Below are 26,317 nucleotides of genomic sequence, written 5' to 3' on the forward strand. Positions count from 1 at the left end.
GGAAAACGGATTCACTCGAGTATAAGTAGAAGGTGGGAAATGCAGCAGCTACTGGTAAATTTCAAAATAAAAATAGATACCAATATAATTACATTAATTGAGTACATCAGTAAATGTTTTTGAATATTTACATAAAACTAAGATAAGACTGTCCAACGCAGATTAAACCATTATTCTAACCGTCTGCAATGTAAATGTGCTTATGTAGCCTTCCAATAATAATAGAGAAAAATAATAAATATAATAGTAATATTAATAGAGTAAAATAATGGAAATGTAATAATAGTACTTATAGAGTAAAATAACAATAATAACTAGAGTAAAATAATGTTATAATAACAATAAAGTAAAATAATAAATGTAATCATAATAATAGAGTAAAATGATAAATGTAATAATAATAATAGTAGTAGTAGTAGTAAAATAATAACAACAACAATAATAGAGTAAAATAATAAATAACCTTGACTCGAGTATAAGCCAAGGGGGACTTTTCAGTATAAAAAGGGCTGAAAAACGAGGCTTATATCTGAATATATACAGTACTGAAAATGAAAGATTTTTTAAATTGTTGGCTTGAGTTTTCCTTACCCTGTTAGAAGTGAAGTGCTGAGAAAAGGTATAAGACATGAAGGGAATTGTTATTATTGACAGATCTTTACAGGCTGTTTTTTTTTAATGGCATCCTTGTTTTTGTAGGTAATAAGGTTCCATGGTGGTGTCCTTCCTGTGTACATTATTTCTAATATTCTTCTTGCATATGGAAGACAGTTAAAGTCCCTAATTTCAACAGGTAATGTTACAAGATTTTTTTTGTAAAAAACAAAAACAAAACAGGTTTATTTCATTGATACAAAACTAGAAAAGCGGATCATAGAATCATACAGTTGATCCAGTCCAACCCCCTCCCAAGAAGCAGGAAAATCTCATTCAAAGCACCCCCGTCAGATGACCACCCAGAGTCTGTTTAAAAGCTTCCAAAGAAGGAGCCTCCACCACTGTCCGAGGCAGAGAGTTCCACTACTAAATCCATTTTATTTGGTTTTGTTATTGGGTGGTTTTTTAGTACACCTTGTAGATGAAACAACACTCAAGTGTGTATAGAGAATTGAAAATTTGTATTGTATACACTTGAATACAGTTAATGTCTTAACTGTGTTCTCATCACCTGGGCTGAATATGTTGGGGTGGGTTGATAAGGAAGAGTCAAATTGTAGTAGTTTAAAATTTCAAATTTACCCTGTATTTCTGAATATTTTTAGCGTGTGATTGCCTTCCAATTTCAGCATTGTTTTCTTCTCATTCTAGGCAAATGCTTAGATTTTATTCCTGCACTGACTAAAGCAGCCAGACCTTATAAAGTGGAACCAATAGTCAATGTTACCAAATTCTTATTGGGGTAAGTTCCTAATATAACAAATTACACTAGATAAAAAAAAATTGGATTTTTTCTGTTTCTGGTTTGAAAGTGTTATTTCCTGTGTTACTGTGTGGTACTTACTTCGAAAGCAGTTGTTATACTTCCGAAACTTCATTTTTGTGGCTGCCAGGAACTTGGTTGAATTGGTTGAGACTCTGTGAGATATTCATTGAAAATCTATAGCAAAATGGGGTGCAGGATGTCCTGCAAAACCAACGTTTTTGCAGTTTAATAAACTATCCCTATGTTTGTATGATAGATCCAATTGCAGAATGACATTTATAACCCAGGAACACAAAATGTGTTACCTAGTGTTATATTTTAAAGAAGCTAACAGAAATCCCTAGCTCCACATGAATGAGAAACCCAGTAGTTCCCGTTGAAATCTGATGCTTTCTCTCTCCCCTCATTGACCCTTAATTGATGGAGGCCCTTTCTACATAGCTGTATAAAATCCACATTATCTGCTTTGAATTGGATTATATGACAGTGTAAAAGCAGATAATGTGGATTATATGGCAGCGTAGACTCATATAATCCAGTTCAAAGCAGATCATGTGGAGAAGCCCTGCTCACGCTCTCACCTCCTTCGCAGGCGTGATTGGTGGGGACGAGGGAGAGGGCCTTCTTGGTGGTGGCCCCCCGACTCTGGAACTCACTTCCCAGGAACATCAGACATGCCCCAACTCTGGCAGTCTTTAGGAGGAGCCTGAAAACGTGGTTGTTTCAGTGTGCCTTCCCAGAATAAGAAAAACTATCAGCAATATGCCCTCAAAATGCATTTCACCACTGATTTAGGACTGACTGTGTTCCCTCAATTCTCTCTGAAAACCCTATCCCAGTTATATCCTACCTTGTTCACGTCAGCATTATTTTTAAATTTTAATCTATTACATTTGGCCCGGCCATTGGTTTTAAATGCTTGCATGTCACTGTTGATTGTTTATTGCTTATTGTTATTGTTTATTGTTTATTTTTTGTTTATGTGATTTATATGAATTGTATTGTATTGATTGTTTATTGATGTTTTGTTTATTGATGTACTGTGGGCTTGGCCTCATGTAAGCCTCATGGGAGATGGTAGCAAGATACAAATAAAGATGATGAGGATGATGATGATGATGATTATTATTATCATTTTCTGCTTTCATAACCTGGATTATATGGCACTGTAGAAGGGGCCTTCCTCTCCCATCACCTGTCCACCAATTCTGCTATGCTTTTGCTTTGCTTACCCACCTCACTGCCTTTTCTCTTTCTGCACCTGTCAGTTCAAGCACTCTTTCTCCACAACCTGTTTTTATTTTCTTCCCTGTTGTTCCTCCTTATGTCTTATTCTTTCTTACTCATTTTTCTCTTCTTTCACATTGCTGCTCTTCCTCATTCTCCTTCCTAACCATCCATCCACCCCTCCAATCTCACTGGTCAGCATCTCACTCTCACTTTAAATTTACCAAGTTCAAATGTCGAAGTTTCATTGTCTTGGGACTAGAGGTGGGAAAAACAGATTTTTTTTCTGGTTCCCCCACCCCCAATTTTTCTGGGTTTTTTTCCAGGTCCTTCCATCTCTACTTAGAACTAGGACATAGGGACCTCATTATTAGTACAGATTTGTTTTGTCGGTAAGAATAAAAAAAATGGGTAGCACAAATAACAAAAACAAATTATCTCACTCTTGTGTTCTTTACACAGGCTTAACTGGTTTAAAGGCATTTGGATCATATTGTTCTTGCCAGAGCCAGATATTGTTACCTTGAGCCACCAAAATGTGTGGTTTCCTCTCATTTCCTTGAGTCTCTTTATGTTTGGGACTGCCATAGCCTATTGGAGTGGCATACTCTTCAATTTATCTCTAAAGCTCTTGTCTTCAGTGCATCTAGCTTTGACCAGGTAAGAACAAAGACGTTGGCCTGTTATTAAATGGATGACATAGTGAAACGTTATTCAGCAACTGAACTAAACTGGAGAGTGATCCTCAACCTATAGAGGTAATAGACCATGGAGGGGGTTGTCAAATGTTCAGTACTTCATTTGAATCAGTAGCATAAGATAGTTGCAATAAATTTGATTAACAAGTGGGGTTAGCTAATTCATTCTTAGAGTCAGAATTTCTAGCTTATGAAGAGATAGCTTTTCTGTACATTAATGTACAAGTACATTAGCATTTCATGGCAAAGGTCTTGATGCAAGCAGCCTGGGTCCCTTAAGTCTGTCCTAAAAGCCTACCTTGATCAGTTTTGAACATTGGAAGCTTTAGTTGATTGTTTTCCTGAAGATAATTTTAGTTGGTGGATTCAAACAGTAGAGTTAAGATTTTTTGTAATAATTTTGTAATAATTTTGTATCTCAATGTGATAACAAAAGGGAAAGGTGGCCTTTACTTCCAACAAGGATCTTCTATTATGGTTGAAATTACATTTTGTTCACCTGGCTATATCTCAAAAGATCGGTTGTCTGGAGGTTTTGCTAGTGTGCAGATTTATTAACAGTTAATCGACTAAAGTAGAGCACAAACACTAATAATTGATCGTGAAATAGTAAGACCTCTATAAGTACTGTATTTGTAGTAATATTCTTACCTTCAGTTTGAAACACTGGCTCACTTTTTGGATATTCACTTTTCAGGTATTAGTTTAAAAGTCCAGAAATCATTGTTCACAAACTGACTTTTCTTTTTCCAGTTAGTTTTCTTTTTCTTTTTCCAGTTACTGAATTTGGTGTAAAGACTATTTTTTCCTCGTAAAAATAGTCATTTACGATATTTCTGTTCCAAATCTTTAGTGGTAGACTTTCATTTTTCAAACTGCAGCCTATTCATTACTTGCTTTTATTTTTGAAGGTTAGATATCAGGATGGTCTTTGACTTGACTTTCTATTTTAGTCTTTGAAAATTGCAGTGACTTTGCACCTACACATTATTGTATCTACCAGAACAATAGTGGTTATTTCTGTGCTCTGGGCTTGATTAAACTTGATTTTATCTCCCAATTTACTTTTTATATCCTTTATGATTGTACAGTGCTCTCTTTCATGAAGGAAGAATGGTCTGTTATTCAGAACCCGGATTTATTAAACTGACATTGGTTATTGCCACACTTCCAAAGGCTTCTTGCCACACTGCCATCTTGTCTTTACTAATAATATAATATAGTATATTGTATATACGTATAATATTTATAATATTATAATGTAATACAATATAATACTAGTAATAATAATTCAATATTATAATTATAATTATATATTTAATTACATGTAATATTACTAATAATATTACAATATAATGGTATAGTGCAATATAGTAATATATACTGATATTGTACTTTGCTAATAATATAATATATTGTATGAAAATATATATTGTAAGCCGCTCTGAGTCCCCTTCGGGGTGAGAAGGGCGGCATATAAGCGCCGTAAATAAATAATAATAATTCTCCATCTTGGGCACAGAAGTAAACTTATCCCTTTGTGCATCACTTTGTGCAGCTAAGTGGGGGGAAAAAGATAAGGCCAAAGTAGATAAACAATTGTAAACTATATTTTGAATATGGTAACCTTAATCCATAGATTGGGTACTAAACTATGAAGAGCAGCATTTGTCATGGAGTCTGAACTGAATCTTTATGCTTTGCAACTTGGTTAATATTTAATTATATGAATATTTTCCTCTTTTGCTAGACCCTCTGGACTACCATCAGATAACAGTTTGATTACTCGAAGAAGGTTGTGCGTTGCTGCTTCTATGATTTTTCTTAGTTGGACAACATGTGGGTCGTTGGTTATAACAATCACTTACTTCCATTACATCTTCAAGGTATTTAACAGAATCGCGGTATGCTGAATGATGCGTTTGAATAAAATACCGATATTTTAAAGCCATGACATTTGGAAGTAGGTTTTCACAGCCAGAATCTCTGGAGTGTTGTGTGGTTTCTGGGCTGTATGGCCGTATTCTAGCAGCATTTCCTCCTTACGTTTCACCTGCATCTGTGGCTGGCATCTTCAGAGGATAAATCATAAATCCTCTAAAGATGACAGCCACAAGTTCAGGTGAAACATCAGGAAAAAATGCTGCTAGAATACGGCCGTACAGCCCAGAAACCTCACAACACTCCAGTACAGTGTTCTCAGCCTATGGGTCCCCAGGTGTTTTGGCCTACAACTCCCAGAAATCCCAGCCAGTTTACCAGCTGTTAGGATTTCTTGGAGATGAAGGCCAAAACATCTGGGGAACCACTGCTCCAATAGATAGTTATGCCTTATCTGCTTCCAGAGCATTAGCATGATATCCATTGTATGTGAGATATCATTTGTGTAGAGGTCTAGCTCGTAGGCATGAGAGCTCATACACATAAGGCCTTTACACACTTTACACCCCAGTATGATTATCTTGAACATGGGTTGGTGGATTTTTCTACATCCCTTTGGATAATCTGTATGGAGTTGGATGATGAAGGTAGTGGACCAGAGACAAAAGTAGGAAAGCCCATTTCTCTTTTAGGTAGATGAAAGTTTGGTGTTATATAAACACTGGTTTAGTTCTGGGTTTTGGATTGCTCTTTGGGATTAAGCCAGTGGGCTAATAATAACAACAACAACAACAACAACAACAACAACAACAAAAACTTTATTTAAACCCTGCCACCATCGCACCTACCCTAAAATCTTTACATTTCACCTGTCATGTCCAGCACTTTTAATTTTATTCATTACATTTGGCCTGGCCCTAGTTTTAAATATGTCATGATGTATTGTTTTTAATGTTTTACTGTTACTGCTTTAATGTTTATTGGTTTGCTTTATGGGTTTTATTGTTGTATTTGTTATACTGTTGTTTTTGAGGGCCTTGGCCTTTGTAAGCCACACCAAGTCCTTCGGGAGATGTTAGCGGGGTACAAATAAAGTTAATAATAATAATAATAATAATAATAATAATAATAATCTCTCCAAGGGGACTCGGGGCAGCTTATATGAGACCAAGCCCAACAACATATCAGTAAAACAAAAGAGTAAGCAGATAAAACAATATAATTAATATAACTCACATATAAGCAATGACACACAAAAATTTAAAACCTTATGGCCGGGCCAGATGTAATAGATTAAAATTTTAAAATAAACACTGGGCATGAACAGAGGTAGAATGTATCTAAGCAGGAGGGGTTTTAAAGGATAATGTAGGGAGAGCAACCCAACGGGTAGTTAAAGTGCTTCTGAGGACATTTTGCAGGCAATTGGTGAGAGAAGGGCATTGTTTCCTTTATTCAGGGAAGGCACACTGGAACAGCCACGTTGTCGGGCTCCTCCTAAAGACTGCAGTGTGGGGCAGTTGTTATCTTTGCCACAAGTTCTTCCTTTATCTGCACCCTTTATCTGCTCCATTGAGATTTCTTGTTGCTCCTACTGTTGGGTTTTATTTTGGCGACTAATTTATTACAGCTCAGGGCAACTGAGTTGTGTTGTGAGTTATAGAGATCAGTAAGCTATCCATTTCTGAATTCCCAATCATAAGGGTTGGAAAGCAATCTGGAACAGCAGGAAGTATAAAAGCAGAAACGTGTGGGACTGCCACTGTCCATAGATCCAAGCCCTCACTCGTTTTCTACTTCCTTCACAATTAGTGGCCGATAGTTTTAAGAAACGTCTCTATTGATAAATGCATATATGTGCTTATTTGTACAGATTATTAAACTACAATCAATAGTAAGAACAGAACTAAGTGTCCTTAATATGGTAAGTTTGTAACATGACTAATTATTTTGTTTAAGTTGATGATGATTCTCCTAGTGGAGAGAAAAAGTGGGGTATAAATAAATAAATAAATAATAGATTTCTTCCAAAGGAGAAACAAAGCTAATCATTGCTGCCTGGGGAAAAATGGTTGTCATAACCTTAGATATGAGAATCTGGTACTCTTAAGTAGATGGACTTTTGTTTCCCTCTCATGGTTTCTGCATCGAAAGCCTGGCTTCCCTTTCTTCTCAAGTTCAAATTTGGCATTTCTAGCCCTGCTAATCTTTCATTCCACCAGTCTGTAAGTTCTCCCTCCATGATAGTTTTACCTGATGACACTTTAGTTTGACAGCAAGTCTCTCTTCTTCAGCTACTTTGTTGCTTTACCCTTGTCTTATTTTTTTTCAGTAAGTGAGGCAAAAGTATATGGGTTCATATGAGAACTGCTGTAATGGCAATATGGGCATCATGATAACTTTGGGAAGCAAAAGTGAGAAATTGGCAACAGTCAGCCCTATTTTGTCATATTTCGTCATGCAGAGGGAAGAAGAATAGGGATATGCCCTTTGCTTAGGTCTGCATCTTCGTTCTGCTCAGTTCTTTACCCAATGCAGGGCAAATGTCTACTTACTAGCATTTGGGCCTTCAATGATTTAGAGCCTTGATTATGCAGAGATGCATGCTCAAGCTTAGCAGCCATTTCAGTGCAGATGATTACCCTGACATTCCTGAGCCCCCCAACTTACATTCCTCAGTTACAAATTTAAGTCACTCTGGCTGGTTCTACACTGTCATATAATGCAGTCTAAACTGCATTATGTGGTCAGTGTAGACCCATATAATGCAATTTGAATTGCACCGAATGGTTCTGCACTTGCAGTATAGACCCAGCCTCAGTACATCTTCTGTCTTGGCCAAGTGACTAATACATTGCCTGAACTATACTTTTAATTACTTCACGGTATTCCTAGCATTGCTGGACTACATTTAATGCTTATATTTATATTTCATAGTCTTCAAACAACGTGGAACAAAATTCCAATTATTCCAAAAAAGATATTGGAAAGAACTGTGGATCCACAGAGGAGCTTTCGCAATCGCCTACCAGCAGCTCGGCGGTTGACGGCATTATCGATAGTCTAAAGATGCATGTGACTATCATCAATTTGCTCACGTGGATTGTACTGCTTTGTTGTCCATCTTTGATTTATTGGCTAAAAAATCTCAGGTATCTTGATCTAAATTCATTGGTTTTATTATTTATTATTTACATTATTTCTATCCCGCCCATATCAGCCCAAAGGTGACTTTTATAGAGGGGTATTCCTTTAAAATGCTTAAGATTCAACTACTCCGAAGGACTATTGATCCAAAAACTGGAACACGAATAGGGTCCTTTTAATATATGTACTTGCCAGGGTCATTAGTCACAAATTGGTCGTGGGTGGGATCTACGGGTGATATTGCCATTCTGTTTTATTTGTAAACGTAAATATGAGAGTCAAGAATATTGGCATTTTTCAATTGATCCTGAAAGACAGTGCTTTGAATTTGAATTGAAAATGCCTGTCAGAAAATTGGTACTGGATATCTGCCTTCAGAATGGGTTGTAATAATCTCCATGTCACGCTATCCTTTGAAAATCATCTATGATATGAAAACTATAGTAATTAGATACGATTACTTCCATCCTCTTCAGTCACTCCTTTTAGAGACGCCGCAAAGGGCCTCTATATGTGGCTGTATCCTGAGTTACTAAAAATGGACTTCTATCATCCAGAGACAACCAAGAGTTTAAAATGGTGGAAAGTATGTTAGAGGTATTTCTACAATGGATCTAGTTAATTTGTTTTTCAGCTTTAACACATTTCATTACTGAATTGATGGTGTCTGTCTGGTTCACCATCTTCTATTTCACTATGAAATTTTTCTCCTCCCTCTGATTTTGTCCTCAAAATTTTAACTTACGTGATCCTAAGTTGGTCCTGTGGTATCTTCTTTTAACTTAATTACTGTTCTCTGCCAATCCTAATGTGAAAATGTGAACTTTCAAAGGAGTGATTTGTAAAACCCACGTGTCAGTCATCTCTCTCTTTTTCATTAGGTACCATATCAGACTGGATCCTGATCCATGTAGAACTCTTGCTGTTATCCTCGTCTCTGTATTGGGGATACTCATGAACACCAATACTTCAAAACTTAAATCAAGGTACTTGAGTCTATTCTCTTCCTTTTGCATATCTGATGTTTGAAGGTTGTGCAGTTTTTTATTATTATTCTTTGCCATTAAGTAAATTTGACCTGGAAGTTCTTGGTACATGGAAGTATATGCCCATAGTTTCCTCTATAAGCCCTCCTCCTTCTCTCCCACTGCCTTGGAGGCAATCCAGCTCTCCAGAGCTTTTTTAAAAATACCTTATTCCAGTGTTTCTTGCACTGTTCTCCTCCAGGTGTTTTGGACTTCAGCTCCCAGAAACCCCAGCCAGCTTACCAGCTGTTAGGATTTCTGGGAGCAGAAGTCCAAAACATATGGAGGAGCACAGTTTGAGAAACTCTGCCTTATTCTGCGACCTCTCATGAAGCTTTGCATGTAATCCATCACCTTTTGCTTAATTATAATGTATCAAGCAAATGTGGGCAAGCTTGGTCTTGTATTAAAGCTTAATTCAAATCAAGTAGGCCTGGCTCAAGTAACCTTTTCTATAGACTTATAGTGAAGCAGTGCGAGTCTCAATATCGCAGTCTCTTGAAAAGAGTTGTTCTTGAGGCCAACTGTTATGCACTGTGACCAAAATTTTTAAAAGCTTTACATTTGGTAATAATGATAATAATTATTATCTTATTTCCCTAAACGGGACCCAAAGCGACTTACAACAGTATATGAAAGCCCATACAAAACAATATGCATATGTAAAACAATAACCTGTAAAACAAATTTACAATAAGAAATTAAACATATTTAAAAACGTGTATTTAATACAATTATTGCAGGCAACTCAAGAAGACAGATGGTAAGCATTAGCACAATTCAATAAAAGTTAGCCTTCCTGTCATTACAGCTAAGTGACAATTATAAATGTTATACTGTTCAGGTCCATCTAATCCTGGAATTCTTAAGATCTTTTCAGATTGCATTTTACAGAGTGTTACATGTGCCTTTCCAATCCCAGCACAAACATTGTTTCAATATTAAAAAGTAATTATTAGTTAACTGTTACAGGAGTTTTAGCATAATGATTTGTGTCTATTTGTCTATGTATTTGTGTTTTTGTCTTTTATCATTGATATGGTCAGTGGACTAATCAATAAATGGATCTGTCTATCTATACTAAAAAGCCAGTTTGTAGTACAAATCAATGGGGAATTCATTTGTATTTGTACCTGAAATTCTTTAATAATATTTTGAAAGAATATTGCTTGTGATAACAATACACTTTATCACCAGGCTAAATTGGGGCCTATGTCCACAGAACCAGACATATATTGGTCCGATTTGAAAAGAAGGCAGTCCTCTGTGCCTCATTTTGAAATCTGGTCAACTCTGCCTAGATAGGCCTCTTAATTGAATGTGACTCCAACACTGATACTTCAGGTAAAGGATGAGGTGTTGCCCAAAATGAGATGGATGCAGGTCTCTATCACTCGTGACTGTAAAGCTCCGGACTGCCTTGCTGCAAAGCACTTCTCCTATTAAAAAAATATTCCATTGGCCAAATACTCCATAATGTTTTTACCAAGAATGTGTATCATGTTTGGCCATTGATATCAAAGCTGTAGTAACCAAAGCACTGTCTTTTATTTATTTTTTCCCCTTACAGTCGACTGTTGAAAATTGCACTTCGTCTTCCACTTCCTTTCTCTGTGGCTGTTGTTGCTTTTGCACCATTACATTTATACAGAGCACCATACTTGATAATCCTTCCTCTTTCTTTCCATGCATTATGCCACACGGTGTGAGACTTTGCCAAAACACAGGGCCAACAAGCGACAGCCATGGGAGACTGAACACAGGATGATCTACAACAGAACGGGGGTGACAAAAATGCCGTTTACCGCCAATGGCTGAAATGGAAACAATATTCATTATGCAGGATGGGGCATATCTAAAAGTGATATCCTGTTTGGACAATGTGAGGTTTTCTACTGTACTGTTTTCAAGTATTTCTTTAAAAATGCTGTAGAACTATAGACTTCAGTTGCACAGAAGTCTTGCATCTGACACTGATAGCAAGAACTGCAGCACGGTTTCGTTGGTAGGAGGGTAATCAATTTTATTTTTATTTTTTGCCGTTGTGAACTTTTATTGTCCTGTACACTCTTATGTTCTTAAGCACAGTGACCAAAAGGAAAGAGTCATAAAATTAAGTCGCCAATAAGACAATCTGAAAGTTCTTAACTCAGTTATGGGCAGCTGTTATAGCTTTATCCTTCCTTGTGTCTATAGTAAACTATAATGCTGTGCTGCTAGACTGTTGCTGGTGACAAATCCAAAGCTCTTTCAGAACCTCAACATCGCTGAAATTATTAAAAGCTTAGTGTGTCAAGATATATTCAGTGTAATTTAGTTTAGTAAGGACAGTATATGAACAATTGTATTGCTAAATTGCAAAGTCTAAAACTCAGAGCAGATTCTTGGGTTACTATTTTTATACAGAGAGATTTATGCTAGTGTACAGATATTGGGAAGCTTGTGTGAGGCTGCCGTCCTCCAAAACACACATTTGCTATTTCATGTGATTTTGTAAAATCACATGAAATAGCAAATGCGTGTTTTAGAGGAAGGCAACCTCACGTAAGTTTCCCAATATCACAACATATAAAAACAAACTTGTGCATTTGCATAGCTACTCTAATTAGATTAATTATATTGATTAATTCATTATATTAATTACTTAATTAGATAAAGGGATTTCATATTGAGGGTAGCATCCGATACACAAACTGGTTTCTTCAAGAGCAGTGAAATCCTATATCATGCCAGTAGAGTTTATTCATAGAGGAGGTCCTAGGTCAGTGATTCTCAACCTGTGTGTCCCCAAATGTTTTGGCCTTCAACTTCCAGAAATCCTAACAGTTGGTAAACTGTAGGCCCAAACACCTGGGGACCCACAGGCCAAGAACCACTGTCCTAGTGGATCATAGATTACACTCATTGTTATCTCTGTTTTTACCAAATTTAGCATCAGTTTTTCTTCATGAATATCAAACCTTCCTTTAAATAGCATTTTGAAATTTAAATCCATATACCGTCTCCTAATGGTGCTACATCAATGTTAAAAACAATAGAAATAAAATGGAGGAATCACCTTACACCAGAGCTATGCATTTGCGCTCTTTTATCTTAAATTAGTTGAAAGTCCCAACATTAGTCATGATTTATTATACTGACTGATGATTGCAGTTTAACAACCTCTGGACTAAAGGTGGGAATACCTGGAAAAAATGTGTTTTTTCCCATTTTTCCACCCCATCCACCATTTTTCTGTTGTTTTTTCCCCCCAGACCTTCCCATCTCTACTCTGGAATGCCACAGGTTGGTCACTTTTTTTTCTTAAGTCAGTGGTGTCAAACTTGTAGCCCTCCAAGTGTTTTGGATTTCTGCTCCCAGAATCCCTTGCCATTGGACAAGCTGACTACGACTTCTGGGAATTGAAGGCCCAAACATTTGGAGGGCCACAAGTTTCTTAAATGGTTCTGGAATGATAGAAGAACACATGCTTCAAAAGAATCAAGTATTTCTCTGTTTGCAAATACATTTCAAAAGAATCTGCTCTGAGCCAGGAGCCTGAATGGCAAATCCTGATCCTATAAAACCATCTTAAGAACTAACACATTCTCTGGTACCTTATTGTAAGGCATTGTATCCAAAGGCCAGTGCTGCACCCCATCCGTTTGACCACCAGTGACTGTTTTGTAAATATGGTACAGTTTGCTGACCTACTTATACGTATCTGCACCAATGTCTTACTTCAACATTATCCATTGCCTTTATGCCTAACACTGATGTTACTGTACATAATGATTCTCCTCCTGGTTCAATCTAGGAAAGAGACTTTTCTCCCAATCAAAATGCAGTACATATTTCTGTCCTGCCTTTCTCCTGTTTGTATCATTCGTGCCTGAAGTGCCTCGGTTATTAAATAGAAGTGTGTACATATTAATCATTCAGTGTTTTTCCCAATTGCCTTGAAACCCCTTTAGTCTCTCTAAAACTCTGTGTGTGTGAACCATGAAGACCACTCTAATTGTAATAAGTGTTTTAAATGCTGTGCTCTAGATGTAATCTAGCTGCCTGGTCTCAGTATCTTTGCAGAATTTTAATCCTATTTAAAATGTTATGTCTTTGACACTCAAAGATAAGTGATTTGGGCAAACAGTAGTCTTAATTCTCAGAACAGAGATATGTGGTACTGAACGCATGTGAAGGGAGTAAAAGGAAGCAGTTAGCATCCTTTGTGTGGGTTTGTGTACTACTTAGCTGGATAACACTATGTAACAAAATTTGCATTTTTTTTCATTCTGGGTTTGAAAGTGCTATTTCCTTTTTAATAGTGTGGTAGTTACTTTGAAAGTAGTTGTTATACTCCAGAAACTTCTTTTTTTGTAGCTGCCACAAACCCTATGGAACTGGTTGAGACTTGATGAGAAACTATTTGAAATGTTAGAGAAAAATGTGCTGCAGGATATCCTGCAAAAGCAAAATTTTTGCAGTTTAATCATTTTTTCCATGTTTTTATGATATAACCAATTAGAAAAGGACATTTATAACCCAGGAACAAAAACAGTGTTACGTAGTGCAATGCACAGAGTTGTTGTAGGTTTTTTCGGGTTATATGGCCATGGTCTAGAGGCATTCTCTCCTGACGTTTCGCCTGTATCTATGGCAAGCATTCCTCAGAGGTAGTGAGGTCTGTTCGAACTAGGAAAAAGGGTTTATATATCTGTGGAATGACCAGGGTGGGACAAAGGACTCTTGTCTGCTGGAACTAGATGTGAATGTTTCAACTGACCACCTTGATTAGCATTTGATGGCCTGACAGTGCCTAGAACAAACTTTTGTTGAGAGGTGATTAGATGTCCTTGTTTGTTTCCTCTCTGTTGTTGTGCTGTTGTAATTTTAGAGTTTTTTTTAATGCTGGACCACTCTCACAACCACGTCAGACTACACAGAGAAGCCATTGAAATACATAAACATGTGGACAATTTAAACAGAAAGGAGGAAACCATGAAAATGAACAAAATCTGGCTACCAGTATTAAAAAACTCTAAAATCACAACAGCACAACAACAGGGAGGAAACAAACAAGGACATCTAATCACCTCTCAACAAAAGTTTGCTCTAGGCACTGTCAGGCCATTATATGCTAATCAAGGTGGTCAGTTGAAACATTCACACCTAGCTCCAGCAGACAAGAGTCCTTTGTCTCACCCTGGTCATTCCACAGATATATAAACCCTTTTTCCTAGTTCCAATAGACCTCACTACCTCTGAGGATGCTTGCCATAGATGCAGGCGAAATGTGAGGAGAGAATGCCTCTAGACCATGGCCATATATCCCCTCCCCCCCAAAAAAACCTACAACAACCCAGTGATTCCAGCCATGAAAGCCTTCAACAATGTAATGCACAGACTTTGCAAGGAGTCCCTTTTGCTTGCTAAGTTGGGCTTCTTGCCAGTAGATGGCAACCTTTGCAGAAACAGCAACCATCCAGGGACCTCATTCAATGTAGCCTGACCTTGACCGGTCCTTTGTGCCTCATAATAGCAGGAATGCCAATCAAGCAGTATATCAATAACAGCTATCTGTATTCCTGTAGAATAAGCACTATGTCTTTAAGGGCGTGATTGTGGTACATAGTGCAGGATTTTGGCAGATACCCTTCTCTTGTTTTGTCATAGTGCTACAGAAATAAAAATGGAACTCGCCAAATATCTCATCATCAGGCAGTTACTTTAGGGCACTGGGAGTCCTGCTTGGAAGCTTGCCACTCTGTTTAGGATGCTAAGAGGCAAGCTTCTCTTTTTGAAAGCTGCTTAATTTGGTTCAGATTATTTTTACTGAGGCTGAATCTACACTGCTCTATATCCCAGGATCTGACACAGATAATCAAGGATCAGATCCTGGGATATAGGGCACTGTAGATCCACTATTCTTTTGCCTGTTCTGCACTACCATGCATGTCATGTAGGCTATATGATGCACAGTATTTTTCTTATCTTTTCTCTCTTTTTTAATCTGGTTGTAAATCAATATATTTATAGTTCCACATTTTGTATGTATTTTGAAGGTACTTTTATACTTGGAGCGTCTGAAACAATACAGTCTATCCTTACCTACACAGATGTGAGCCACATGCCATCTGTGTCTATCAAATTTCATTGTCTAACTTCTGCATAGATATGTAGCACTGTCTGTACTTTAAGTAAAATAGAATATAGAAATTATGTATAAATCAGCATTTTCCCTCATAAAACATTACATTTGGCCTAGGTCCAGACAGACACAGTTGCACCCCTTCAAGTCTGCCATTTTCAGAAAGTACTTCTTCCAAAATATTTGGACTGGTTTTTATACCTCTCTGGGTTCTAAAGGGCCACTAGGTGGTGCAGCGGGTTAAACCACTGAGCTGCTGAACTTGCTGATTGAAAGGTCAAGAGTTTGAATCCGGGGAACGGGGTGAGCTCCCACTGTTAGCCCCAGCTTCTGCTAACCTAGCAGTTCAAAACATGCAAATGTGAGATCAATAGGTACCGTTTCTGCGGGAAGGTAACGGCACTCCATGCAGTCATGCCAGCCACATGACTTAGGAGGTGTCAACAGACAACGCCAGCTCTTCAGCTTAGAAATGGAGATGAACACTACCCCGCAGAGTCGGAAACGACTAGACTTCATCTCAGGGGAAACCTTTACCTTTTCTAGGTTCTAAAATATTTCTTTAAAAAAATTGGGAGATAACAACTGCCAGTGTGCCATTGCTCTTTATTTTCTCTTTGAATTGTAACACTGTGGATTTAACCATGAAACAGATGTCTTTTGAAAAGCTAACTTGGGAGGGCATTAGAACACTAATCCAAACATTTGTGGGCAGTATTCAAAAAACTGTAGAGCTTTTTGAATATAATTAATGATGGCATGGGTGCCTACTGTTGAACAAGTAGGCACCCACGTCAGCAAGTCAACATGTCCAACTAGAACTTTGGATCCTGGCCTAGAGATGGTATGGAACTTAACACTACATTTTGGAAGATTGCTTTGCCATGCCTCAAAAACACGGTTTTTCTGTAGCCTCTGTTGATAAATGCTAGTTTGATGTACAGTCTTGCCTATGAACAAATGTCAGAGTACATGAAAACATTTTCCCATGTAAGTTCCTCTAAAAGGATGGCTTGTTTGTACACTTGAATCATACTTCCATTTGTGACTCAAGTGATGGAATCAACCAGGCTGTAGATCAGTGGATCTCAACCTGTGGGTCCCCAAGTGTTTTGGCCTACAACTCCCAGAAATACAAGCCAGTTTAACAGCTGTTAGGATTTCTGGGAGTTGAAGGCCAAAACATCTGGGTACCCACAGATTGAGAACCACTGCAGATGCTGCGGAGAAGCAGTCTACAATCCCATAGGTTCCATCCCTTGTGCAGTTTCTTCCAAGTCAGGAATCCAAAGGGTTTTTTCCCCATTCAAGACCACTGACTTTATTTTCTCTCTCCTTTCAGATTTCTTTTTCTTTTCTTTTCCTGGGACTCAAGGTAGCTTACAAAATTTAAAAAACAAATGACAGTTTGACGTACTTAGAGAGATATTAATTAAACTGTCCCTAAAATTAAAACAAATTAAAATAAAACCATTATAAAGGCAAAAGATAAAAATCAGTAAAACTGCATACTATTAAAACTCCCTGTGGTAAGTTTCTAAAAGCCACTCAGAAAAGAAAAGGTTTTCCTTAAAAGGGCAGCAAGGAGGGAGCCATTCGTGCCTCTCCATGGAGAGTATTTTAAAGCCTGAAAGCAGCAACTAAGGCCCCTTTTACACTGCCATATAATCCAGATTATCAAAAGCGGATAATCAACATCTGCTTTGAACTGGATTAAATGAGTCTACACTGCAATATAATTCAAAGTTATATGTTCAAAGTTATATAGTTCAAAGCAGATATTCTGGATTTGTTATGGTAGTTTAGAAGGCTTACAAAGCTTAGCATTCTCAGTTTTACAAATATTAACAATTTCATTGCCTTAGAAATCCATGCACTTTGCTATAGCAACTTGCAGTTATTAACATACCTCTGGATCTTTGTGCCAAATCTATGCTTTGGAAAAGAGAGAGAGAAATGGAGTATTACGTCACCTCTCCCATGTCTTTGCTCTTACCACTGTTGTGCATATTAAGGATGAGATACTGTATAAAACACATTTGAATACTTTATCTGTAGAAAACACTATAAGGTAAATGCAGTCCTAGTTGCTAAATTTAGAATTGTAGTGCTTTCTATTTTTCACACAATGTAATAAGTTATGTAATAAGTAAGAGTATAAGCTATAGTCTTCCCTTAATAAAGATTGTTTAAAGACCTAAAATAGCAAGATACGGTGAGTTATAATCCGGAGAAGCTGAAAACCAGTACTTCCCACCTTGAGGCTTACGAAGTGTAGCAATTGTATCTAAAGATGGTTGTTCAATGTAATGGAGGGTCCCTTTAAAGGTGGGAAAGCCAATAATGTGAAATATAGGAACATGGAAATCTGCACCATAAAGTGTGTGGTGGTCTTCATCACATCTAAACGTTCTCTGGCTACGCGTCATGGCTCCCATCAATTGAAATGGAAATACATAGATTGAAGCAAAGCACATGACTAAATTACAGGATTTGGGCTCAGTTCTGCTAATATTTCTATTTTGAATGGAGATGAATGGTAATCGGGTTTGGCTTGATACCATAAATCGATTAGATTCTTGGTTATATGGCTGAAAGGATTGCTTGGACTTAAATGCCTAAAATACGGTATTGTCTGTGCTTATAATATAGTAAGTCTATACAACTTGACCTCTGTTAAATCCAAGCTTGATCCACCAGGCATATATGGCACCATACTATTTCTGATTTTGTTTTTAATGCCAATACTGGTACATTAAAGGGGAGATGGGGAGTAGCACAGATATTTCGCAGCAAGAAAAGCTCTATAACAGTACTGTACATAGTTTGGCGGTCTAACTTTATGTAGAATGCTTCCTTCAATGTTCATTGGTGTGTGTGTATGCATCCACCTTATAAACCATTATGGAAGTATTTCCTTAAAGTTCAGAACAGTCATGGGGATCATGACAAAAAGTGCTTGATTTCTAGAAAAACTAAACCTTAGCTCCCCTTAAGTAATTTCATTGTGGAGTTTCAAAAATGAATTAAGCACTATTGCTTCATCACATTCTACATGTGATTATGATGTATATATTACAGTGCCAAGCCAACGCTGAAAATGGTCTCAATATGGGTTGATCATTTTTTCAGTGGGGGAAAAAAAAATGTGCACCTTAAACTAACAGCCTCCATTTGCATTCTATAGTGTAAAATGAATTTTTGCAAACCTATTTTGAGTAGAATAAATGAGTTGTGTAGCAATTTATGAGTAGGCTGAAGGGAATGTCTCAATGCTGTTACTGATTTTTGAAAAACTACAAGGATTTCAACTAGTTAAGCTTGTAGTTTAGGGATATTTCTAAGTAAAATGAGAAACATACACTCTTAATATACAACCTGCCTGAATGAACACTTCATTATAGGCATAGGTGCTTTGATGTGCAAATGAAGCTACCAGATGTTTCCCACCCCAGTAATTTCAGCAGCAGACCAGTAAAAGCTGCCTTTAAAATCTCTGAAAATATTCAAGTGTCTAGATGGAAGTATTGAACTTTCTGAGCCAGAAGGCATATCATTAGCAGGACCTGTGCCAAATACTCTGTTTAACTTTTAATTGTATTCATTACCTTTTCCAGAAAAACCTTTTAAACAGGTATATTCTGGGTACATATTGGAGTATATTTTTTAAATCTTATCTTCCAATGATTTCTAAAGGGGTTTTTTTTTGGGGGGGGGGGGGAATGGGACACTGATTAAAATACATGTTTTTAATCAGACTTCCCCTCCAAAAATCAGTACTGACTTTAGTGAATATTCCACCAAATTGGTCTGATACTCATTCTCTTTTCCAAAATGAATAATTGGGAGACCATGACCGAGAAAACATTATTTGCCAAAGTGTATAACATTCCAGTTCTTTTAAATAAGTGAGAATTAATATAAGATATTCAGCTTTACACCTGAATATCCAGGAAAACCAAGGACGGCTTCTGGAAGGAGTACTCTTGAAACATTTGAAAAGTTGCCCTATACACATCACCCTTAGGAGTAAGAAACTCACCTTCAAGGAGACATTTGTAATGTGATGCTGTTGTGTGTAATATGTATATTAAAAGTGGCTTGTTTTTAATGTTTCTACTAATTAAAGACAATCATTGGCTTCAAGACTAAAGATGGACATGGGTAAGCAGTAGTACTTTCAATTTCTGCAAGATTCAATGTATTTTTTATCCCTTCCTTCCTTCCACTGTCCCCTGTCAATATATTTAAATATGGTTGGGGAAATGATTATTTAAAATAGGGTGTCATAGTGGTGTCTTCTCACAGACAGAGAGCACTAGGCTTTGCTTTTATCTTCAATATTGGTTTGATCTAGATGTGTACAAGAGTTGCAACTAATCTCAGTGTGCAACATGAGATTTGCATAATTTTTTTGTACATTCTTTCAAGTTTATATACTGTAAAATCTAAGTTTGGTATGAATGTGGATGATGGAGTCCTAATTACAGGTTACTTACAGGAGGGTCTTTATTTGCTCTCTCTGTATAATCAATGGCTTTTGGCTCTTCCTGATACTGATGTGCGTAGCCTTTGAAAGGTTTCTCTGCCTTCTGCTGAAAGAATTCCCCACCTCTTTACACATCTGAAAGCAAGTTTGCTATAATTAAGTTTATTATTAGTGTGAATTAAGGAATTATGTGGAACTTGACGTGTGGTCGATATGGGGTTTAGTTTCATGTATTCAGAAGACTTTTTCAATCAACTTGAGATGAGCGTAAATTTTCCAATCTTTTGTATTTCTTAGTGTGCTCTTTGTACTGCACATTAATATGTTTCAGAGAATATTGATGTAATTTATGAAAAGTGCCACTCTACTGATCGTACACTGTTGTCTGTAAATACTGTTGACCTATATTTCTACTTTGCTCAAATGCTTCTGGGTGTCATTATGAACAGTTTTTGCCTTCAGTCTTTGCTCAGGTATTTCGTGTTCAAGCACTCTAGTGTGTTGTTGATTTTTTCAGTTGTATTTTCTGTTTTGAGAAAATAAACATTGAAAAACGAGTATGTGTGTTGAGTTGCATAGAGACTTCCCTAACTCCAAAAATAACACCGTAACCATTTATTTGATGCGTCTGTGGTTTTTAAACTCTGATACAGGTCATCAGAGTACTTTTAAAAAAATAAAATACCAAAAGGAAGAAATTTTAGCTACAAAATTAAACCAGCGGTCTTGCCCTTCTCGTGAACAAATGATGGACAAAGGAAATTGAAAAGAAAATGGTACAAAAATACAGCAGAGACCCCAAAAGTTTTAATTTTACTTGCTTTGTCTCCAGTGCTCCCCACATGGGAGTGGTTTTGTGGGGAAAATATAACTGTTAGGTTGGAGACTCAGAATAATTTGAATTGTCACTGCTCCATGCTGATGTATGATTAGGCCAATAAAACTGACCTTATAATTTCCTTCCACAGGAAATTACTGCCCATTCAAATTAATTTGGCACATTACTTTGTTTGATTAAACTAACTGCTGTGTGTAGATGTGAGAGAAGCACCACTTTTGTGGTATGGCTAGAAAGTCATTTGTTCAATTAGCACTCTCCAGTGAAGCATGTACTTTTGATTTCAATCAAGTGTAATTAATGTGTTCTGGTTGCATGTGTCACAGGCACAACGAGGGAGGGGGTCGTTTTAACCCTTTGAACAATTCTGGTTTTGTTACTCCAAATCAAGCTTCTCCACACACAGTTCAGCATCTACAATTACTTTAAAAGGAGCCCCCAGTCGCGGAATGGGTTAAACTCTTGTGCCGGCAAGACTGAAGACCGACAGGTTGGAGGTTTGAATCCGGGGAGACCGCAGATAAGCTCCCTCTGTCAGCTCCAGCTCCACATGCGGGGACGTGAGGGAAGCCTCCCACAAGGATGATAATACATCCAACATCTGGGTATCCCCTGGGCAACGTCATTGCAGACTGCCAGTTCCCTCATGCCAGAAGCAACTTGCAGTTTCTCAAGTCACTCCTGACATGAAAGAAACAACAACTTTCAAACAGTAGTTCTCAACCTGTGGGTCCCCAGATTTTTTGGCCTTCAACTCCCAGAAATCCTAACAGCTGGAAAACTGGTTGGGATTTCTGGGAGTTATAGGCTAAAAACATCTGGGGGCCCCAGGTTGAGAACCACTGTTTTAAACAATATTTTTATTGTCATCTGTGTTGTGTGTTTTATCTGTGTGTTCTAAGGTGAAATACTAAAAGCATTTGACAGCAATTTTAGAAGAAGCGGATATAAGCTGTTGTACCTGAGAGACCTAAGAAATACAAGCTGAAAGAATAATAGAGCAAAGAGAAAGAAGACAACTGAGATGTGCTGACCTGGAGAGATATCTTCAGGAGGAAAGACGGGGTTATAATTGTAGCTAGAACACACTAGCAACAATCCAGCCCACGCCACCTTGGTCACATTTAGCTGGACTAAATGGAGGCTATTTGGGTGATGGTGACATTGCCCTATGTCACCAAGTGCTAGGAATGGAAAGCTCACTTCTTAATGGCCTTAGTTGACCCAATGAGTGTTCCTAAAATATTATAGCTGCCATGGGGTGATGGTCACTTTGATGACCAAAAATCATAACCCAGGCCTCCCATGTGTGGGTGCTTAAACTCTCCATTTGAAATCAGTGCAGTTTCCATGTGGCTTAATTTGGCTGGCTCAGGTCTTCTGTTTAGAGTTATCCCCTATTACAAGGTCCATTTCCCCTCTTTGAAAATAAGAAAGCACTAATAATGACAACAAGAAATATCCCTCATTCTGTAAAAGATTTATATCCGGGGATGTGGAGGAGGAGGGAGGATTGTATTGTACCAGGACTTTTTACTGTCAAAAAGACCTGCGATGAGAATGAAAGGTTGTTAAGGACCAAAAAAAAAAAAGAGTTATTGCTGCCCTTTGAAACCCCACCTGCTAACGTCATTGTCAACCACTGGCTGTTTGCATGTCTCTACAGCTATAAGAGTGATCGGTTTCCCTGTAGGTTACTAAGCAGCTCAGCAGGGAGGAGGAAAAGCCCAAATTGTTGGTAAGTTTTGTTTTCAACATATATAATTTGTGCATCGCTAATGTTCTATAATATTTTCTTTTTTTTTTGTTCAGCTTGGGATGAGTTATTTAATTCAAGAAAATCAAGAAGCTAAGGTCTGAACATAGAAGGCATTGAGAATAATACTAGGATGGCTTTTGTGTATGGATTTAACCCACAGTACATATAGACTTTGTAATTTGTTGCTGGGTTAACCTCTTTGTGTGATTAAATTCAAGTTTCTTCTGATCCTTCAAGTGAGGAGGACTTAGACTCTTTTACTTCCCATACAGCCACCTGCTATTTCCAATATGCGGAAGCTGGTGATCTTGGTCCAATGCGCAATCCTGCTTTTAAGAGGGTTGAGTCAAGGAGCTCCATTACGGCCTGAGGAGACGTGGAAATCTCTGGACAACCCTAGAAACAGGGAACTGGTAAGGTGAACTTGGGGAAAATGCCTGTGCCACTTGTGAGCAGAAACATCTAGCTCTGTGTCAGATCTTGTTCAATTCAAATACACATGTGCAGCAAAGCATGGCTACATCAACATCAGTACTCAAAACAGAAGTACAGTATACGTTTAGAATGAGTACCGTCACACTTTTAATACATCCTCTTTTCCTTTAATTATTGCTTGCCATCAGTTCCTAAAGGGTTAATTTTTCAGGATATTAAATGCTGAATAGTTCCGTTTCTCCTTTGTAGAGAAAGAAGAGAAATAGCTATTCTAAATGAGATGCTATTTTGAATATCATACTTATGAGCTTGTTGTCCCTACGAGTTATTAAACTGGAGATGCTTGGGCACAGTAATCAGTTGGACATAATATTTTATTTATTGCCTTCTATTAATAGTAAGAAGTCCAACTATTAATAGTAAGAAGTTGGCTTGAAAAGATTTTATCTACAGTTTGTACCTGACCGCGAACATACGTGTTGATTAAAAGAGAGAGTGGCTTTATCTGCTTTGTATCAATTAGAAAAATGTATATTGCCCTCTGGAAGAAATGATCGAATTATGTATTACAGAACTATTGAAAGGATGTTAGGGGAATCTGTTAATTAAAAAGAGAAACCACCAGCATGTTACTACCTAAGCACTCACTTGTTGACATATTCACAGATAAACCTATTTGCCTGCTTTTACGGTCCCATTTTTATTGCAATAGTTCTAATAGGTAAAACATTTCCTTATACTCAGAGGCTCTGAAGTATTGGATACTATTATCAAACTTTTCAAAAGTGAGAGAACGTGTATTGGCAGATGCCTGTTTTACAATGTGAATTTTCATCCAGTTTTTCAGAACTCTCAACGCTTATATTTCTGGGAAAGACTTGAATCTCATAAAGTTTCCAGATGGTTTCTCAGTTAATGATAAACCAAAACCAGTCGCTTTCCATTCGGATCCTGTTGCTTCTGCGTATGCAGATTTTGAAGAACAGAAAAACTTACTTGCACATTATCTCAAAGACTGAAAAATGTGTATCAAGGTAAATAAAATACAGCCTAGTGCTGATCCTTCATCCTCACACAAGTCAATGAAATCTGATGAAATGTCTAAACACAGTTTGGGACATTTCCATAATTATGCAACACATTAATTGACTTGCCTTGTACATTTAAATACCCCCCTATAGAATTGACTGCCATGTACTAGTTATCTTACATAATGTAATTGTACGAAAGCAACTAACTTTGCACAAGCAATTGTTGCACTGATATTTATGTTTGAAGTTGCTAGTAATAAGTGGATCCTGTCCTCTGGTTTGATTTGAAAGGAACTGTTTAAACGAAAGTAATCTGGGAAGCATTAACTTAGATGAGTTAAACTGCATCCGTTTAATGTCAATTTATCATATGCAAACTTTTTTCTTCTGTGTGTGACACCTTTTCTCCATTAGTCGGTCATACTTTCCTGCTTTGAGTCTCCATATTACAGAACTACCAGTTACATTATTAGTGAAGGTAAAGGTATTAATTGGAAAAGAAGCCCGTACTGTTGCATATTTATGGATGCAACTGTTGTTTTTTTAATCCCAGACTAAGAAAAAAACAGGGTAAAAGACTGTATGGATTCATAATCCTTTCCCTTAATTACCTTTCAGGAAAGTAGATAAAGTGGATCCTTGGCATCCGCTGGGGTTTGATTTCTAGGGCTCTTGGTAGCAAAATCTATGGATGCACATCCCATACCATAGTAAAATGGTGTTCCTTATAGAAAATGACAAATAACTTTTAGTGCTGGGGAGGATCTGAGGATCTCCCCAGCATTACAGTAGCAATATGCCGACACATCAACGTAGTTTGCTTTTTGGACCAACCGCCTCTGAGTAATGGTTGGTTGAATCCTTGGATGCACTAGTACCCACAGAGCTGGCCATTGAGTCTTAAGTACTACAAGATTGTGGATCGAATATGCCATTGGAATGCATTTAGTGAAGATCCTGGGCATTGCACACACAACACCCTGCCAATGTGATTGTGTAGGAAGTCCATCAAATTATCTGGAGTAATTTTCAGTGCCATTGCTGAGCACACAAAGGCCAAGATCAATGGTTTACTTCAATAAAGCCAGTGAAACTGGGTCTTTGCTACTTCTTTGTCTGGACCCATCTGCATTATATGGTTATATAATGCAGTTCAATTCAGTTAAAATGCATTATATGAGTCTACACTGACCATATAATGCAGTTTGAAACTACATTGTATGGCAGTGTAGATAGGGCCTCTCATTGTAGTCTGCTATGGCACAAAAACATCTCCAGATGGTTTCCAAGGCATTCATAATAGGGTTGTAGGACCCATAGGTAGACTTACAGGAGGAAGAAGTGAATACTGATTATATTGTGTAACAGGATTTTTGTTCCTGGGTTATAAATGTCATTTCCTAATTGGTTCTATTGTAATAACATGGAAAAAGTTTATTAAATTGCAGAAATTTTGTTTTTGGGGAACATCCTGCAGCATATTTTGCTCTAGTTTTTCGATGAATATCTCGAGTCTCAATCAATTCATCATGGTTTGCAGTGATCTGCACAATTAAAACAGGAAATTACATTTTCAAACCAGTTTTTCCCCCAAATTTTGTTACATAATATTATGGGAAAAGCAACAAGGTCTAGCAGATTGAATCTCATCAGGTTGAAACAGGCTAGGAAACCAAAACATAAAATATCACTAATACAACAACAAAAATTATTTTCTTTAATCTTGTTCTCCCTTTGTTTTTACAGGTGTCTGCTTGCCAGATTATTTGGAAGCATCCATGGAGAAGCGTTTCTAAATAACTGCCAGGTTGCAGTTTTCTTAACAGTTGCATCCTGCTATATAGAAATGTAAAGCTCACTGTATTTTATTTGTGCTTGTTTAAATGTAAATAAATTACAAATGAGATAATTACAGCCAACTGGTTGTGCTGGAGGACAATTGATAATAAACATGCGTTATAAAATTCTGCGATTCATATGATTACTAACTGCAAACATAAAATAACTTTTTGCATAATAGATATTCTTGTAATTATGATTTCTTAGAATCACAGAGTTGGAAGAGATCTTGTGGTCCATCCAGTCCAACCCCCTGCCAAGAAGCAGGAATATTGCATTCAAAGCACCCCCGACAGATGGCCACACAGCCTCTGTTTGAAAGCCTCCAAAGAAGGTGTCTCCACCACACTCTGGAGCAGAGACTTCCACTGCTGAATAGGTCTCACATTTAGGAAGTT

At 37.4% G+C, this 26,317-nt stretch overlaps 2 protein-coding genes across 3 annotated transcripts in view; both read left to right on the top strand.

The window, feature by feature from the left end:
* Positions 1 to 11,888, top strand: part of PGAP1 (post-GPI attachment to proteins inositol deacylase 1) — a 51,315-nt gene extending 39,427 nt beyond the window's left edge. Inside the window, exons 20-27 of the mRNA XM_060780926.2 lie at positions 700 to 793; positions 1,309 to 1,399; positions 3,113 to 3,310; positions 5,099 to 5,234; positions 7,103 to 7,153; positions 8,167 to 8,381; positions 9,258 to 9,362; positions 10,972 to 11,888. Of these exons, the coding sequence (XP_060636909.2) occupies positions 700 to 793; positions 1,309 to 1,399; positions 3,113 to 3,310; positions 5,099 to 5,234; positions 7,103 to 7,153; positions 8,167 to 8,381; positions 9,258 to 9,362; positions 10,972 to 11,110 (1,029 nt within the window). The 3' untranslated portion in view covers positions 11,111 to 11,888. The remainder of the gene's footprint in view (positions 1 to 699; positions 794 to 1,308; positions 1,400 to 3,112; positions 3,311 to 5,098; positions 5,235 to 7,102; positions 7,154 to 8,166; positions 8,382 to 9,257; positions 9,363 to 10,971) is intronic.
* A 2,670-nt stretch (positions 11,889 to 14,558) lies between these two features.
* Positions 14,559 to 26,044, top strand: C1H2orf66 (chromosome 1 C2orf66 homolog). Of its 2 annotated transcripts, XM_060780912.2 has the most exons (4): positions 14,560 to 22,593; positions 22,887 to 23,027; positions 23,889 to 24,083; positions 25,827 to 26,044. In XM_060780912.2, exons 2-3 carry the CDS (start codon positions 22,905 to 22,907, stop codon positions 24,066 to 24,068), a joined length of 303 nt encoding a protein of 100 aa, XP_060636895.2. In that variant the 5' UTR covers positions 14,560 to 22,593; positions 22,887 to 22,904; the 3' UTR covers positions 24,069 to 24,083; positions 25,827 to 26,044. The 2 variants fall into 2 exon arrangements, with proteins under 2 accessions (XP_060636887.2, XP_060636895.2); XM_060780904.2 differs by having other exon boundaries at positions 14,559 to 23,027.
* Positions 26,045 to 26,317: the final 273 nt, after the last annotated feature.

Source organism: Anolis sagrei, chromosome 1 (genome assembly GCF_037176765.1).
Source record: "Anolis sagrei isolate rAnoSag1 chromosome 1, rAnoSag1.mat, whole genome shotgun sequence".
Lineage (NCBI taxonomy): Eukaryota > Metazoa > Chordata > Lepidosauria > Squamata > Dactyloidae > Anolis > Anolis sagrei.